The 14,998-nt window shown below is 37.1% G+C and overlaps 1 protein-coding gene across 1 annotated transcript; it reads left to right on the top strand.

The window, feature by feature from the left end:
- The first annotated feature begins 12,254 nt into the window (after positions 1-12,254).
- LOC127798996 (putative clathrin assembly protein At4g40080) lies at positions 12,255-13,510 on the top strand. Its single transcript, XM_052332665.1, has one exon. It carries the CDS (start codon positions 12,369-12,371, stop codon positions 13,416-13,418), a length of 1,050 nt encoding a protein of 349 aa, XP_052188625.1. The 5' UTR covers positions 12,255-12,368; the 3' UTR covers positions 13,419-13,510.
- The last annotated feature ends 1,488 nt before the right edge of the window (positions 13,511-14,998 follow it).

The raw sequence follows: 14,998 nt of genomic DNA, 5'->3' as shown, positions 1-14,998 counted from the left end.
AAACCCCCTGCCCTTACCTCGTCACATTTGCTTGCATAGAATTCTTAGTATAATTTGTTTGTATGAGATTCACTTAATCATTTTTTTCTTGAATAAAATTATGTATCATAATATAAAATATTTTTTAAAATTTAATTTGTATTTGTCTCCTTGTCTACTATGATGATGTGTTTGACAATTTAACTAAACAAAATATGAGGTGAATCTATAATTAAATCAATAGTATTATTAATCATCCTCTTATTTATAATGATTAAGAAGCTATAAGTATATTTTATTTTTAGATAAAATATATTTACTGTATCTTATTTTTATCATATAACTAATATGATTAATTGATTAATAAATATTTTAAAATTTGATATATTTATCATTTACTAACATATTGTTAAATATTGCTGAAAATATTACGCAATAAATGAAGTTTATTTGAAGATAAAATACACTTATTATCGCTTTAAAATTTTAAAATTATTATAAATTTGAAACAACACTATTTTTTTTTTTTTTCAAAGTATTTGGACTAAGAAATATGAATAATGCCTATCAATGGCTTGAGATTGAAAGCATCGAAGAGGGTGGCGATGACCAGAACTTGGTAGAAACCTTTTATGGGTTTCGGCCAGCCCTTTCGGCATTAATTTTTTTATTAGTTTTTATTTTTTGTTTAATTAAATAGAGATTAAAAATAATTATAATTTAATTTAATCTCAATTACCATTGTTTAATAAGAGTGGAGTGTTTGGGACAGTAATTGAAAATTATGGGGACTTATTTGAATAAAAATAAAATACAAGGTTTTGAGGGTAATTATTCTATTATGAAATTGAAATTAGACTAAAATTACAGTACATTATTTAAGAATCAACACCCCCACTCAAAATTACAGTATATTATTATTAAATAAGTCTTAACACAAAAATTTAATAACTATTATGATTAATTTCAATTGAAGTAACATCAATTTACAACTTAATAATAATATTAAATATTAATTTTGGTGTTTTGTTAGGCTCATAATGTGCCAAAATGAATTGTGTTTATAGACTTAAAACAATATTTATCATTATTTATATTTTGTTAAGTTTAGGTCAGTTAAATATATTCAAAATGATTTGGCAAGTCTCATTTTGCTATGTCACGAACACATTAATTGTGGAATGCAACTCAATTTGGTTTCTCAAGATTTTATTTATGCAAATTGTTCAATACAAATAACATTGTTAATATATTTTAGACAGTTAAACAAAGTTTTCATTTTTTGAAAAATATCAAACTTGCATTACACATTTATAATCACAAAAACTTAATTAGACAACCTTGATTTCATAGTCACATTTTTTGAAGTGTCACTTAAATGTTGACATGTCATTTAAATGTTGATGATATGTCATTTAAATTACTAATATTATTTAAAATTTATTTTTGTTTGTATAAGAAAGACAACAAAGATTTTAATTCCTGATGATGATTTGTTATTTAAATGCTAAAGTGTAAATATTTTTATAAGGTGTACAATCTTTTCTAGCTTGTTTTTGACATCTTTTCCACTTATCTTATTTGATGTCATCATTAAGCTTTTCATTTGCTTTCAATTAATTGTTGAATTAAAAATGATTTAAAATATTATTTTAAAGATGAATAATAAGCATGAATTAGATAAGAGATGAAACACTATATTTTTTAATATTTTGGAGAGTCACATATATATAAAGTTTTTAAAGGGTTATTATACTTCATGTATTTTGAATGGCGCATAATTTTTGAGCTTCCCAATGATTAGCTTTTCGATAACTAAATTATTAATTTGAGATATAAATTAAATGATTAACGAGATATTACATCTTTTAATAATTGAGAGAAACTCGAATGTATAAACCCTATATATAATCTATGAGAATGTTATGTTATTCGAATCAAACAATATAATATTTGTCTAATGTCAACAAAATGAGAGAGAATCCCCTAATATAACCTAATGAATACTCTCAAGAAATAAGTCTATATCATCGCCTAATTCAAACAATTAAATTAGGTCATTTTTCACCAAGCATGACAGGTGTTTCCTCATTGGGCCTGACACCCTCGTCTCTCATGTTTCGAAACCTGAATATATACTTTCTCCGTTTGGGCACAATGTTTTAAAAATTGGACCGGACAACGAATTGGCCTATTAATTAAGTCACGGGTCAGTTGGTTCGACCTGTTAGATCAGAATGATCCGATCAAATGATGTCATATATATATATATTATAATTAAATAATATATATATTAAATATATATTTTAATATATATTTGAAATACTAATATTTTATATATAATTTATATATATATTATTACATAATTAATTAATAATTAAAAATTTAAAAATAAATGAGGGGTGAAAAAAACTGGGGTCAACTTAGTTCCCAATTCACCGGTCCAACCGAATTTTGACCTAGTTGAAAGACATTTAATTTTTTAAGTTAAACCAGACTGGATAGGCCACCAGTTCCTGGTTAAACTAGTCCAATCGGCCTGTCCGGTCTGATTTTTAAAATAGTGCTTGGGCACAAACACGTGGATTCGACCTACTTCCTCATTTAAGCCGACGACTCAACCTAACACGTTGGATATTAATTGATTAGGATGCGTTAAATTGTTATTTGGTTCGTGGATAAAATCTGGTAGAATAAAATTAAAGATAGACTAAAATAATGATAGAACTAAATACTTTAGTACGAGAATTGTTATATGAGATTATAATTATATGACATTTTGTACATGAAAATCTGAGTAAGATATTACTAGTATTAATGACAAATGACTAAATTTTCCATTTAATCACTTATAATAATATATATAAAGAGACTAAAGAAAGAAGGAGATGAAAAGGGAATGAGGAAAAGGAGTTGATTTAGGTTTCATGTATTAGGAGGGTAAAATTGCCCTCACAATGAAAAATTTTATCCCAATTTGAGATAAAATTATGTATTGTTTATTTTATTCCATTCGTAGAACTATACTAGAAATGATATTTGTTAGTGTTATATGCTTTAATATTAGATTTAGATAACATCTAATAAGCTTAATTGATAATCTTTCAATTAATAAAATAATTATATTTTCATTTATACATCTCCATGTAGCGTCTCATGGCTTGTGTGTGTTTGGAGGTTGGTGTTCTAGGGAGAGTCTATTGGATATGTTCATTCTTCAACCTTTCTTTTTGTATGCTTGCTGAATTTCTCGACTAACTTTACTTTCCATCATTCCAGGTAATAACAACGTGGGTCAAAGGCAAGGGAGATAACATCTAGCGGCAGAGTCGGTATGATGTACAGGCAGTCCCGTTAGTCCCTGTCAACTTTTATGTCTGAGTAGGATATTTTTTACTGTGTCAAGTCATTTCTCGTGTCTCGTGTATGTTGGCACAGGGGTTTGTATGTGTTTATTTATCTCATGACCGCTGTGCTAGTAGAGTCCCCGTAATACATGCATGTGTTTAGCTTTGCTTCCGTTGTTTTGTGTATGTATGTTAGGGTAGTTTTTGTCTTATGTCTTATTCTTTCTCCTTCCGTAGGCGCTTCCATTCGAGTAGTCCGAGTGGTAGGGATATCCGGGCGAGGGTGCTTACAATGTCCCTCGTCGTCAATGCCTCTTTCTCTTACCATTCTTGTCATCAACGCCATCCTTCCTTGCCATTCTCACCATTATCGACTCTACTATTTGTCTCATCATCGTAGACGTCTTAATCTAGCCAAGGCTCGACTCGATTCGATTACAACCACCTCATTGCTACCTAACAATGCTTAGCACTCCCGACAGGCTCTAAATATGTTGTTGTTAGGGTCTTCAAGCCTACAGTTCAATCAATCAAAGTTGTTTGTTGTCGTTTGTTGGCTACCTCCTTCATATCTAACTTTCAAGTTGAATTTTGACATTGTAGCTAATTACTATCATAGCTTATATCGTGTTGGGTTGGGGGCCATTATTTACAACCATGAGGGTAACATTGTCTCTACTTTGCATAGAAATTGAAAAAATTAGCACATAACAAGCTGGGGTAGACCTCAAACAAAACATACAAACTAAAGCAAACAGCTTAACAAACATCACCATGGGAGACAATAAAAAATGAAACAACTACATAGACAATCTAAAGAGCAAACTATCCTATAAATTTAGTCTGCTGTTGCTTCTTCTTTTAATGTTCTCTTTTACGTTGGGACTTTGATTTTTTTTCGGGAGCGGGGGGGGGGGGGGATCCATAAAATGCGGGCAAGATAAATCATTGGAGTTAACCATCATGTTCATCAAATCTTCTAAATCATTATTTCTAGAACGATAATCTTGAGGGTCTGAGCCACTCACTACAGGGATAGATTAATCTTCTTGTGTTAGAGAACAGAACATGTTGGCCACCAAAGTATCATTCACCGTACCTTAGACATCACTAGAATTCAATGATTGGGCTCGAGGGTAACACCTCATTTGACCATGAGAAGGCCCTTTCAAACTACTATTTGACTGAGGAGACTTATTCCTAACATTCAATTCTGGGGGAACATGAATTGAAGATAAACCACCATTCATTAGCCCCTAGCTAGTCGAAGCAATGGAGGACACAACCTGCTTAGGGAAATAGACTTGTTTAACTTTCTTCAAGTAATTCACCAAAAAATGACCAAAGACTTCACATTGCTTGCGAACAGACTGAAGCCATTGGTATTCAACTGAAAGTTTAGCGATTGTCAGTTCATCGGTAAAAGTATCAACTCCTTGAATTAACTCAATATGACCTGGAAATGAGGAAAAAATGTGAAACTTGATAAAATTTTTGGCATAACCCAATTGTAATCAGTCTTCAATAATCGCATCAACATGTATGGGGCGACCAAGGGCACTCTCTAAGATAAATAAACCATTGCTAGTCCAACCTTCTAAAGGAATGTCATAAATTTTCACCCAATTGAGAATAGACAAATAAGACTCTTGAGTAAGGAGCATACTTTGTTTCCAAACCATAATAAAAAAAGGACATTTAGCAAATTGCCAAGGCCCAGTTTCTATTATTCATCATCTGATCATGGGTCTCATACTAGAAAAAATAAAAGCCCGATGTACTGAACACTAGGAAAAGAAATGCGCTTTTCAATGAAATAACCAGCTAAAGTATTAACCCAATATTGCTTACTTTCCTCAAGAATGGAAAAAGGAAATTGAATTTTGGGAATTCCGATACCACTTGATAAAGAAGGAACATATTGAAGCTTAGTTAGAATCCGAAGCTATGAAAAGGCCATTACATCTGGATTACTCAAGTGTAAACCCAGGTTACCCGAGTAACCATGCGAGTTACTCAAAAAAAAAAAAAAACTCGGGTTATCCATGTTATACTTGCCTGTTGTTCCTGCCATTAAAAATTTCAAAAATTCTTTGAAATTCCCACCTGAGATAGACACAAACCATCCATCAAATGTGACCACTGAAACAAGAGACATCATCTTTATTTCTTGCATTAAATGAAATATTTAATGAGGCATTATGATTAGCTACAAAAGGTAGAAAATCATCCCATCCTTGTTGATTGTCGTTGCATAGAGAAAAGCCATCAACACCATGGATCTCGACACCTACCACCATTTAGAGCCCTCGATTGCTACTGCCTGGAGAAAAGAGATTAAATGCCCCTTTTGATGTCTTATTGACAATAATCTTGGTGGGTCCCATCACTTTAAAAGCCCTTATGACATCATTATGGCAATGATGGTCCTCAAAAAATAAGAACCCTCAACCACCATGCCCACTACTTCTGGCCATGGCCTCGATTAAGCGACAGCTTTATCACCATCTTCCGAGCCAACCATGACGTTCGATAACAACTGTCGATAGCTCACATAACCATCAACACCTCCAATGCCTTCAGGGTGCTCCACCATTGGTTGAACCAACATCCATTGAGCCTCCAACACTACTGCAAGCCCTTTGTCGTGATTCGACTCTGATCTCATCCTGTTTGACCAGCGATTACTTAGACATCTATTGTTGACAACATTGTTTGCATTCACTGTAATATCCAGAAAATTATTAAGAATATAAATGGTATTTGATGAATGGTACAATTGGAATCATCGAAAGAATAAGGCTATAGGACACACTGTTGCAGTCTTAAGTGACCGAAATGGCCCGAGGGAGTATGCCGGACGCTAGATAGCCAAGGAAAATGGTATAGTATTGACGAGTAATACGAGTTATGATTTTTAGTGATGAAGGAAATGGGATAAGGAACAATTTTCGGTACAGCTGTTGACCAGGCTAGGAAAATCGAATCGATGTAGGAGACGTCCAAAAGGTCAACGGAGCATGCTAAGGACTAACATTTGATGTGTAGAACAACCCTTAAGCGAATTCGGGTTGAAACGAAATGAATTAGGGTCAAAACGATCAATCGGGCCTAAGTGTAATTTTCTAAATTTGCCCAAGAGAGGTCAAAACAGTAATTTTTCAGGAATGTCGAGGGTCAAATGAGATGTACAAATTTTGTGGGCCTTATTGGTATGGTTGGTTAGTTCAGAGGTATTTTGGAAAGGCCAAAATGAGATTAAAAGAAATTGGGGGGGGTTAAAATGAAATAAACTAAACTTGTGGTGTGAACACAATCGGCCGCCACAATCACACCGCACATGGAGGCTGAAACTGGCGATGGGACGGCAAAGGGTGACCTGGGGAAGGTGGTATACAACCGTGAGAAGCTTGGAGGCCAACCCTCGACCGGTGATTGGCCGAGAGCTGGCCGGAATTTGGCTATAAAAGGGAGGGCCGAAACTTTAAGATTTTAGCATCAAAATTCGTTGAGTTTGAGGAAGAATCGAAGGTAAGGGATAGGGGGCTTTTACTCCTTGGTGTGTGGGCTTCGTTTCTGGAGCTTTTCGGATCGATTGGAGTTCGTTTGGAGCGGTTTCGGGCGTCACCGAAAAACCCTAGACAGACTGCCTCCGCTGACTTGCAACTGGCGATTTGGAGCACTTCCCGGTGGCCTTTCGGCTTGAAACTAGCCCCATTGTGATCGACATAGAGTGGGCTTGAAGGGGGTATGTTCAAATCGGTCATTAGATGAGCTGTCACCGGCTGAAAACCGGAGAAGAAGGTGGCGTGTGAGCTGCACGCGCCATACTTCATGCGCACTCACACGCTGGGCGCGTGAGAAGGTGTATTTTGGTAATTTTTCTGCCAGCATTTTTCTTTAATTATTTTAGGAATTATGATGTTGAAATATTTTGGAAAATCTCTGAGGAGATAATTATTTTTGAATTATCGAGGTGAAAAATGGGAGAAAAATAGAGAAAATTATGAAAAAATTAAGGAAAATAGATTTTAATGTTTCCTTAATTGAATATGGTGTTTAGGGAATGTTGTGGCTCGAGGTTGAGTATAAGTTCAAAGGTTTGTGATTTGGCACGCAAATCGAGGTGTTACACGAGAATCGAGGCATTCCGAATGCGTTCGAGGTGAGTGGTTTGACTCTAGTTTTACCCTTGTTTTAGATATGTCTTAGTGTGAGTGTAGTGAGTTCAGGTGAACGAGTGACACGGTAGGGCACTCGAGACCAGAATTCGAGATGCTATGCTTATGCGTTTTATTTATGTATTCATGACATCATTTGCGTATTGATCATGTGGTATATTACATCAACTATTTTTACTTGCAAAAGAGTCGATGCATGGCGTGTGATTTTCATATCATCGGGGCATTGATTTTTGTGTCATTATTGGATCCGTATGGGATGGGATGGGGTCTTCTTGAGAATGAGATAAGGTTAATCTTGGTAAACGAGTGATACGATAGGGCACTCGAGAGATTAAGTATGTCGCAACAAGGTCAACCCCAACGGTGTGTGGAATGGATCTTCCACGGGAGGTTGAGTATGTCAGGGAGATTTCTCAAGATAGACATGTTACATGTTATCGTTGTCTTTGTATGCCATGCTCGTATGTCTTTCATACATTTTGTAATCTGTTTCATCCCATCACTTAGATGTTTTGTCATCTAACCTGGGTTATGCCCCTAGAACATTCAGTGTTCCAGTCAGGGACTGTTGCGAGAGCAAAGACATGGTCGGTTGAAGGTCAAAGGTGCTTAGATTGATAGTCGTTGTAACCTTTTGGGGGATTTAGTATGTATTTCATCTTGTGTATGAATAGTTGTACGATAACGTTGTTATCATTTGGGTTATCTGTATTACGTATTTTATTATGGAAATACTATGTAAGAATCACGGTATTTGATGTTAATGTATCCGCTGCGTTATGATATGTCTCGTTTGGTTGTTAAGATCATTGATCTTGTTAAGTTAAACGGGCAAGACTGGGGTTTTCGGGATTCTGTATGTGCATGTGAAGGTTGTTCATGAAGCACCACGCGTGATGAAGTTATTAAAAAAAAAAAAAATTCCTGGAAATACCCTTATAGTGACACGCTCGGCGAGGCGGGGTGTTACATTCACCACCAACAAGTGAATCTCCTTTGGCTCAAAACCAGCAACCAAACCATTGGCCTCACATTGCATCTGAAGAATTACATGAATGGTGGTGCAGGTAAAAACTTTTTTTTTTATAAACATCAAATATACATAATGAAAGTCACAAACAAACACCATACACAAGTTGATATTTAAACAACACGTTATTTCTTCACATAAACTACAATAAATGAATACCTGAAGTCTAAACTCAAGTTGGGGTACAGAAATTATTTTTGTACTGAGACCGATTCCACCTCAAGTTGTGTTGGTCCCAGGTTGTCCATACCTAGCGTACTGTCTAGTATCATGTCATTCACCTTTTCCCATGATAGACCAGAGGTTCCCTATGTCACTGGTACAAGTGTCTCAAATTCCCCGCGTGACACCCACCCTTTTGTAACTTTCCAGAAGCAAAAACAGAAAAAGAACACAAGCAAAAGTTGCAGAGAAAAGAAGAAGCCAGCAAGAATTACAACCTTTGTAAATCCTCTCCATGTCCAAAATTGCAATTATCGTCTCACCATCTTAGCCCCTCAATTGGTTAACATGTGGACTGCACTGAGAAGACTGAGGCAGCACTAAGAGTCGACTCTTATTCACTCGGTAGCAATTGACTCCTATACAAGAGGCAATCACTCTTAGTGCTCTAGCAAGTTAACTTTTGACCACTATGTCATTAACACTTAATGACATAATCAAGACACACTAGGTGTATAATATCGATACCAGACGTAACATTATATGGCGTGTGACTTTCTAAATTCACTGTCTGCTAGAAAACAAATAGCACCAAAACCCATTTTGGTACAGGCCAACACCTTGACCCATCACAAGAATCTATCCATATCCCCGCGATGATCCGAGAGGTCCTAAATAGTGCCTAACAATAGTCAAAGACAATATAAGTGATAATGAATTCTCACTTCAAGTAAAGTTATTATAGTTGACGATTACCGTGTGTTCTAATCCTTCCATCATAACATCCCAATTGAATGAGAGCCATGGAGTAATAAGCTCACAAACTCAGTAACTAACTATGTGTATGACCTTGTCAATGTGACTAGATGACACATTAGGAAACACTTTTCCTGACGATCAATCTGCCTTGGTTAAGGACTATCCCGTCACACTAATAATATGTTACATAGAACGTTCACCCCATTAGTTACAACGAGGGTGACAAATCATATCCCTAACACCAATCTCCACCTCGTAATTGGATCGTTCAGTCCATTAATAAATCCTGCACACTAATACACAAAATAATCGTGTTGGTTCAAGTCTAAGGATCATCTACACTATTATAACTAGACGACATGACCATTATCCTCTATGCCATGTGGTCATTCATCAACGTCACATTCAATGCATTATTCCTCAACAACCACTCGTTGGTTTACTAGAGACATCCTCAAATCATATGGCATGTGACATACCATCCTCCCATCACTATCTCATACTGAACAAGGTAGTAAACACTATGATAATCCATAATTGACTAATCAGAGTCCACATCCGATTAATTTAAGGATCATGAATTAGTTAAAAAGTCTTGTTACCAGATAATCATGTCACACAGTCTCAACATCTTGAGAATAAGATTCATAAATAAAATATCTAGGGACTTATTTGTATATCAAACTGGAGAGTTTATGAAAGATGATAAACTTGTCTTTCATAATTAGATACAAAGATAAAATAAATGTATTAATTACAATCCTGCTAGACGACATCCAAATTTAGCATTAGGGCACACAACACTAACATCATCAAGAAGGACCTACAGGCCAGCTATTGCTTTGACAACATCTAAGGCGGAGAAAGAGGAATGAGATCAAGCATGGCTTGAAGGCTCTCTTCCTCAATGTTATAATTATGGCCCGAAATTCAAATTTGACTAAGATTGAGATTCCTAATTTGATCGTGATTATGATTTTAAATTTGACTATGATTAAAATATTGTTAAATTCGATTTTGAGTGAGATTTAACTCATCTGGAGGAATATTCTCATGAATTATTTTCTGATCAAGATATAATTTTATGTATACGTCTATAGATGATTTTAGATTTATAAATAGGTGTCAAATGCTCTAAAATTAGTTATAACAATATCATTTTAGTATGATATTTTAGTGTGAAAATATCACTTTTATACTAACAATTATTTACTTAGTGATATTTTGTTCTTTCTGCCTCTAATTTTTTTTATTTAGGTTTTTCACGTAAAATTATGTGTTCGTGTGTGTGATTGATGATTTGATTGTGGTTTGTATTTGATCCATTTTCGTAACAAATTGGTATTAGAGACATTGAATCAAAGCATCAACGTTTGGCAGATCTTAGCCGTTGGATTTGCAACTTTTACACCATATTTTGGCTAGGGTTCCTATCAGTTACCGTCTCCGCTACCATTCAAACAGCCATCGCTGTCTATCGGCTGCCTTTAGTTCTTGCTTGGCTGACCGACCCTGCCTCTCCATCAATTGCCTTTGATTTTTGTTCGGCCGACTGACTCTGTCATTGCTTTTGGTCTTCCTTTTTAGTTGGCCGCCTCTCCCATCTCGTTGTCATCGTTTCCAGCCACAGTGCCAAAAGCCTCACTATCATCGGACGTCATCTCTTGTATCCACGACCGCTAATCAATCTTGCCTTTGTTAGCCATTAACGAAGCTTTAAGCTTCCAAGGACACCTAGATCTGACCCTGATCTAATTTGGTCCGACCTGACCTGCCAAGCTCAATCCGTTTCAAATCTTTTAAGCTTAGATCTGATCCAGCAGACCAGATTCGACCAATCAGATCTATCTAGCCCAGATTTGTCCATATTTGCTGTCTAGATCCGTTATCCTGGTTTATTTTTTATTGAACTTTTATTCATTGATCGTTTGATATAATTCAGGATTATTTAATAGCTACTTCAAAGTACGATATTTCTTTATTTGACTGAAATATTTTATTTTCATCATAGCAGGTTGAGATGAATGGAATTTTGGCATAAATGAATTTAGATGAAGGTGAAATCAATAAGAAGGATTTATATTAATAAATGTAAAATTATTAAAGTAAGTAAAGATATGCTAAAAGCGGTCTCTTTACCTATGTTAACTAAGAGTGATCTCGGTGCCTTCCTAACACCTCCACCGCTGCTAGGGAGAGCTTGAACATTGGGAGTGGCATCTTTAGTGAGGAATTGAGCCGAGGATGAGGGCCGGCTGCGCATGGAGATGGGTGATCACCCTTGTGTCGCCTGGAGAGGGTAGAGAGAAGGGAGAGCATTTTGGCGGAACTTTATCCAATATTGTTCACTAAGGCGGCAACACACTTAATTAGCAGGGGTGCAGCTAGCTAGCTTTGGAGATGGGAATTCAACATTTAATTTTCTCTCGTGGTTGTTTCCCAGCGTCACTATTTGGCGGTTTGAGGTCTTTTTTTCTTTTTGGGTTCCATTAATTCCCAACTGGCAACCGATTTGACAATTTCTTTCCGCAACAACGGCGCGTTGTATCTAGGCGGGAGGTGTGGAAGAATCTCCGTCTATATCTATGGTTGAGCGATTTAAAAAAGTTCTTTCTTTTATAAGAGAGAGATAGGGAGAGAGAGCGCCTTAAAACTTATCCGCGTCGCATATGTCATAATTCATGAGCATCATTTTCAAATTGGAAACAAAAACATAAAAGTCCGCGCAAAGAACGGTATAAACTGAAAAGTCAATCCAAAAATTGAAATTATAGAAACATCCATCCAAAGCTGCCCCCACGCGTCCACTCATTCCATATAAATCAAAATTAATCTGTTTAATTCCACTAAAGTCATATCCCCTATTCCTTAGCTCAAATCCATCTTCGAAATCCATTTTGATCCGCCATGGATCGGCGAACCAAACTGGTGCGAGATTTCATCGGCATTCTCAAGGACAGGGCTTCACTCATCAAGGCCGCTCTCACAGTCAAACGCTCCACCTCCATCGCACGCGCCGCCGTCATCCACGCCACCACCCACCGCTCCTCCTCCTTCCCGCCGGAGCACTGCCTCGCCGCCGTCCTTTCCCTCGGTCTCGGCTCCCGCGCCACCGCCTCCGCCTGCATCGCTGCCATCATGGACCGTCTCCACCGCACCGGCGACACCTTCGTGGCCCTCAAGTGCCTCATCACCCTCCACCACGTCGTCGCCCGAGGCTCCTTCATCCTCAAGGACCAGCTCTCCATCTTCCCCGCCTCCGGCGGCCATAACTTCCTCAACCTCTCGACGTTCCGTGACGGCAGAGACGTGGAAACCTCAGAGTTCTCGACCTGGGTCCGATGGTACGCTGGTTTCCTGGAAAGCAACCTAACGACGTCAAGGGTTCTGGGAACTTACGTATCTTCTTCTTCTCTTTCAAAAGATAGATTTACGATCACATCTCTGCTGGACTTGGAATTGATGTCAGAAACGGAAGCTTTGGTGGCAATGGTGGAGGAAATAAGCAGAGCTCCAGATTCAGTGGATTGCCAACGGAACGACTTGGTTTACGAGATTGTGAACCTGGTTGGCGACGATTACCGCTCGACTCAGCGCCAGATCTGGGTCAGACTGAATGAATGGGGTAAGAGGATTAGTAGATTGGATGTCGATGAGTTGGCCAAGTTGACTCGGTGTTTGGAGAGGTTGGAGGAAAGCCGAGAGAGAATATTGGTGTTGTTTGTGAGTCGGAAACGAAACGATGCGTTTTGGGAATTGGTAAAGGAGACGAAGAGGAAGGCAGTGAAGGTGGCGGAAGAGAGAGAAAGGGCCAGGTGGCTGGTGGTGAGTGAGTCGACTCGGTTGGGAGAACGAGCTGTGAGGCCGGGTCGGGTTTTAAGCTTGGCATATGGAATGGAGGTCAATGGGCGTGGGGCTGACCGGGTCGCAATTTCTGTTCTGCCGGCGACGGCCTGACTCTGTTTTTTTGGGGGTTGTTTAAACTTAATTGTTAATTATTTATTAATTTGGTATCATGGAGTAATCGTGTAGATATTGGCATTTTGTTAGACCATGTCCAGTTTCAAATCGACAACCCCAAGGATTTTGAAAATATATGTAAATTACTATGCTGTTTAATAATACGAAAATATATCAAATTAATAAAAAGAGGTTGGATTCGTAAAAGCAGATTAATACGAAACGGGCCCTTTTTATCATTCTTTGTTTGCCTTTTAATTAAACCATGATTTAGGATGATGATTAGTTATGCTTCCACGGTAGGGCCTTACACTGTTTTGGCCCACAAATCAGCAAGCATAATAATAAGAATTAAAGCCGTGTCCCACGTTACGTACGTATAAATAAATAGAGTGTGTTTGATATTTAAATTATAAGTTTTTATTTTTTAATATAAAATTTAATTAACACAAATTTGAATGTAATAATAAAATTGATCTTCAACTCTCCAAAGTCTTCATCTAACAATTCTTGAAAAAGACTGCAGCATAGCTTTATAGGAACCTCGTATTGTCATTGAAGGCCACCAAAATGGAGATTGAAATAGTGATCGCTTCCCATAATGGCAGCCTCTCCCAGCTCAAAATTTTATGTGATTAGAAAAGATTATAGTGGTTTTTTTAAATATGTGATTTATAAGTTATTTTTTAGTACACGTTCGAGGATAGTTATTTTTTATAAATAATAAATTAGAGTTAGAATACAGTCACAAATACAAAGTTAGGGGGGTAAACCCGTACGAAAAGAGCCCAAAATAGAAACAAGTTGAGTCCGGAGGATCGAGCCGAAGCAAAAGCTATAGAGAGCATCATCAAAGGCCAATAACCAAAGAGTCCGGGGAATGAAATTAGGAGAGGGAAGCCTACAGTGGACTAAAAGACTTATCATAATGAAGCTTGGAGAACCCAATGCATGGCATAGGAGTGACCCTGGTGGTTGAGACTTGGTGAAGGGTACGGAAATAACCCAAATGGATCACAAATTAGGAACAAAGGCTGACCTCTTGAGATCCTTTTCCCATAATCAAATGGCCAAGGGTTGAAAAAGATAACTAGAGGGCAAAACAACAAAACCTAAAGAACATTAAAGGAGCCCACAAAAAAAAAAAAAAAATGTAACAAAATGTAAAAAGGCTCATCAAAGATTACAACACTAAACTCAACTACTTAACATAATAATATGAACCCGACTTTTTGTAGCATTGAGACTTGAATCCCTCGGTCCCATGTTCATTTCACCATAGAGAATCTATCATTTTATTGAACCTATTCAATTGAGGAACAGATGAAAGAGTTGGATATCAGTCCAACCTTGAGTTGGAGAGTAGGAATCTATAATGGACATGGGTTGGCTGTTAATAACAGATTTTCCGCTGTAGATGGGGTAGCTTTCAGTTTTGTACATTTTTCAACGAGTCATAGGGAAGATTGTGAAAATTGTTCAGTACGAGGGTTGGATGTGAATGAGCCATGGATAGGAGTTGGTTGCCCTATAGTTTACCAATAGGGGTGGTGAATAAGGTTTTGGTGGAAGGTAGC

Source organism: Diospyros lotus, chromosome 4, assembly GCF_014633365.1.
Source record: "Diospyros lotus cultivar Yz01 chromosome 4, ASM1463336v1, whole genome shotgun sequence".
In the NCBI taxonomy this organism is placed as follows: domain Eukaryota; kingdom Viridiplantae; phylum Streptophyta; class Magnoliopsida; order Ericales; family Ebenaceae; genus Diospyros; species Diospyros lotus.
The sequence above is the reverse complement of the archived record's forward strand: the minus strand, read 5'-3'. Positions and strand labels throughout refer to the sequence as shown.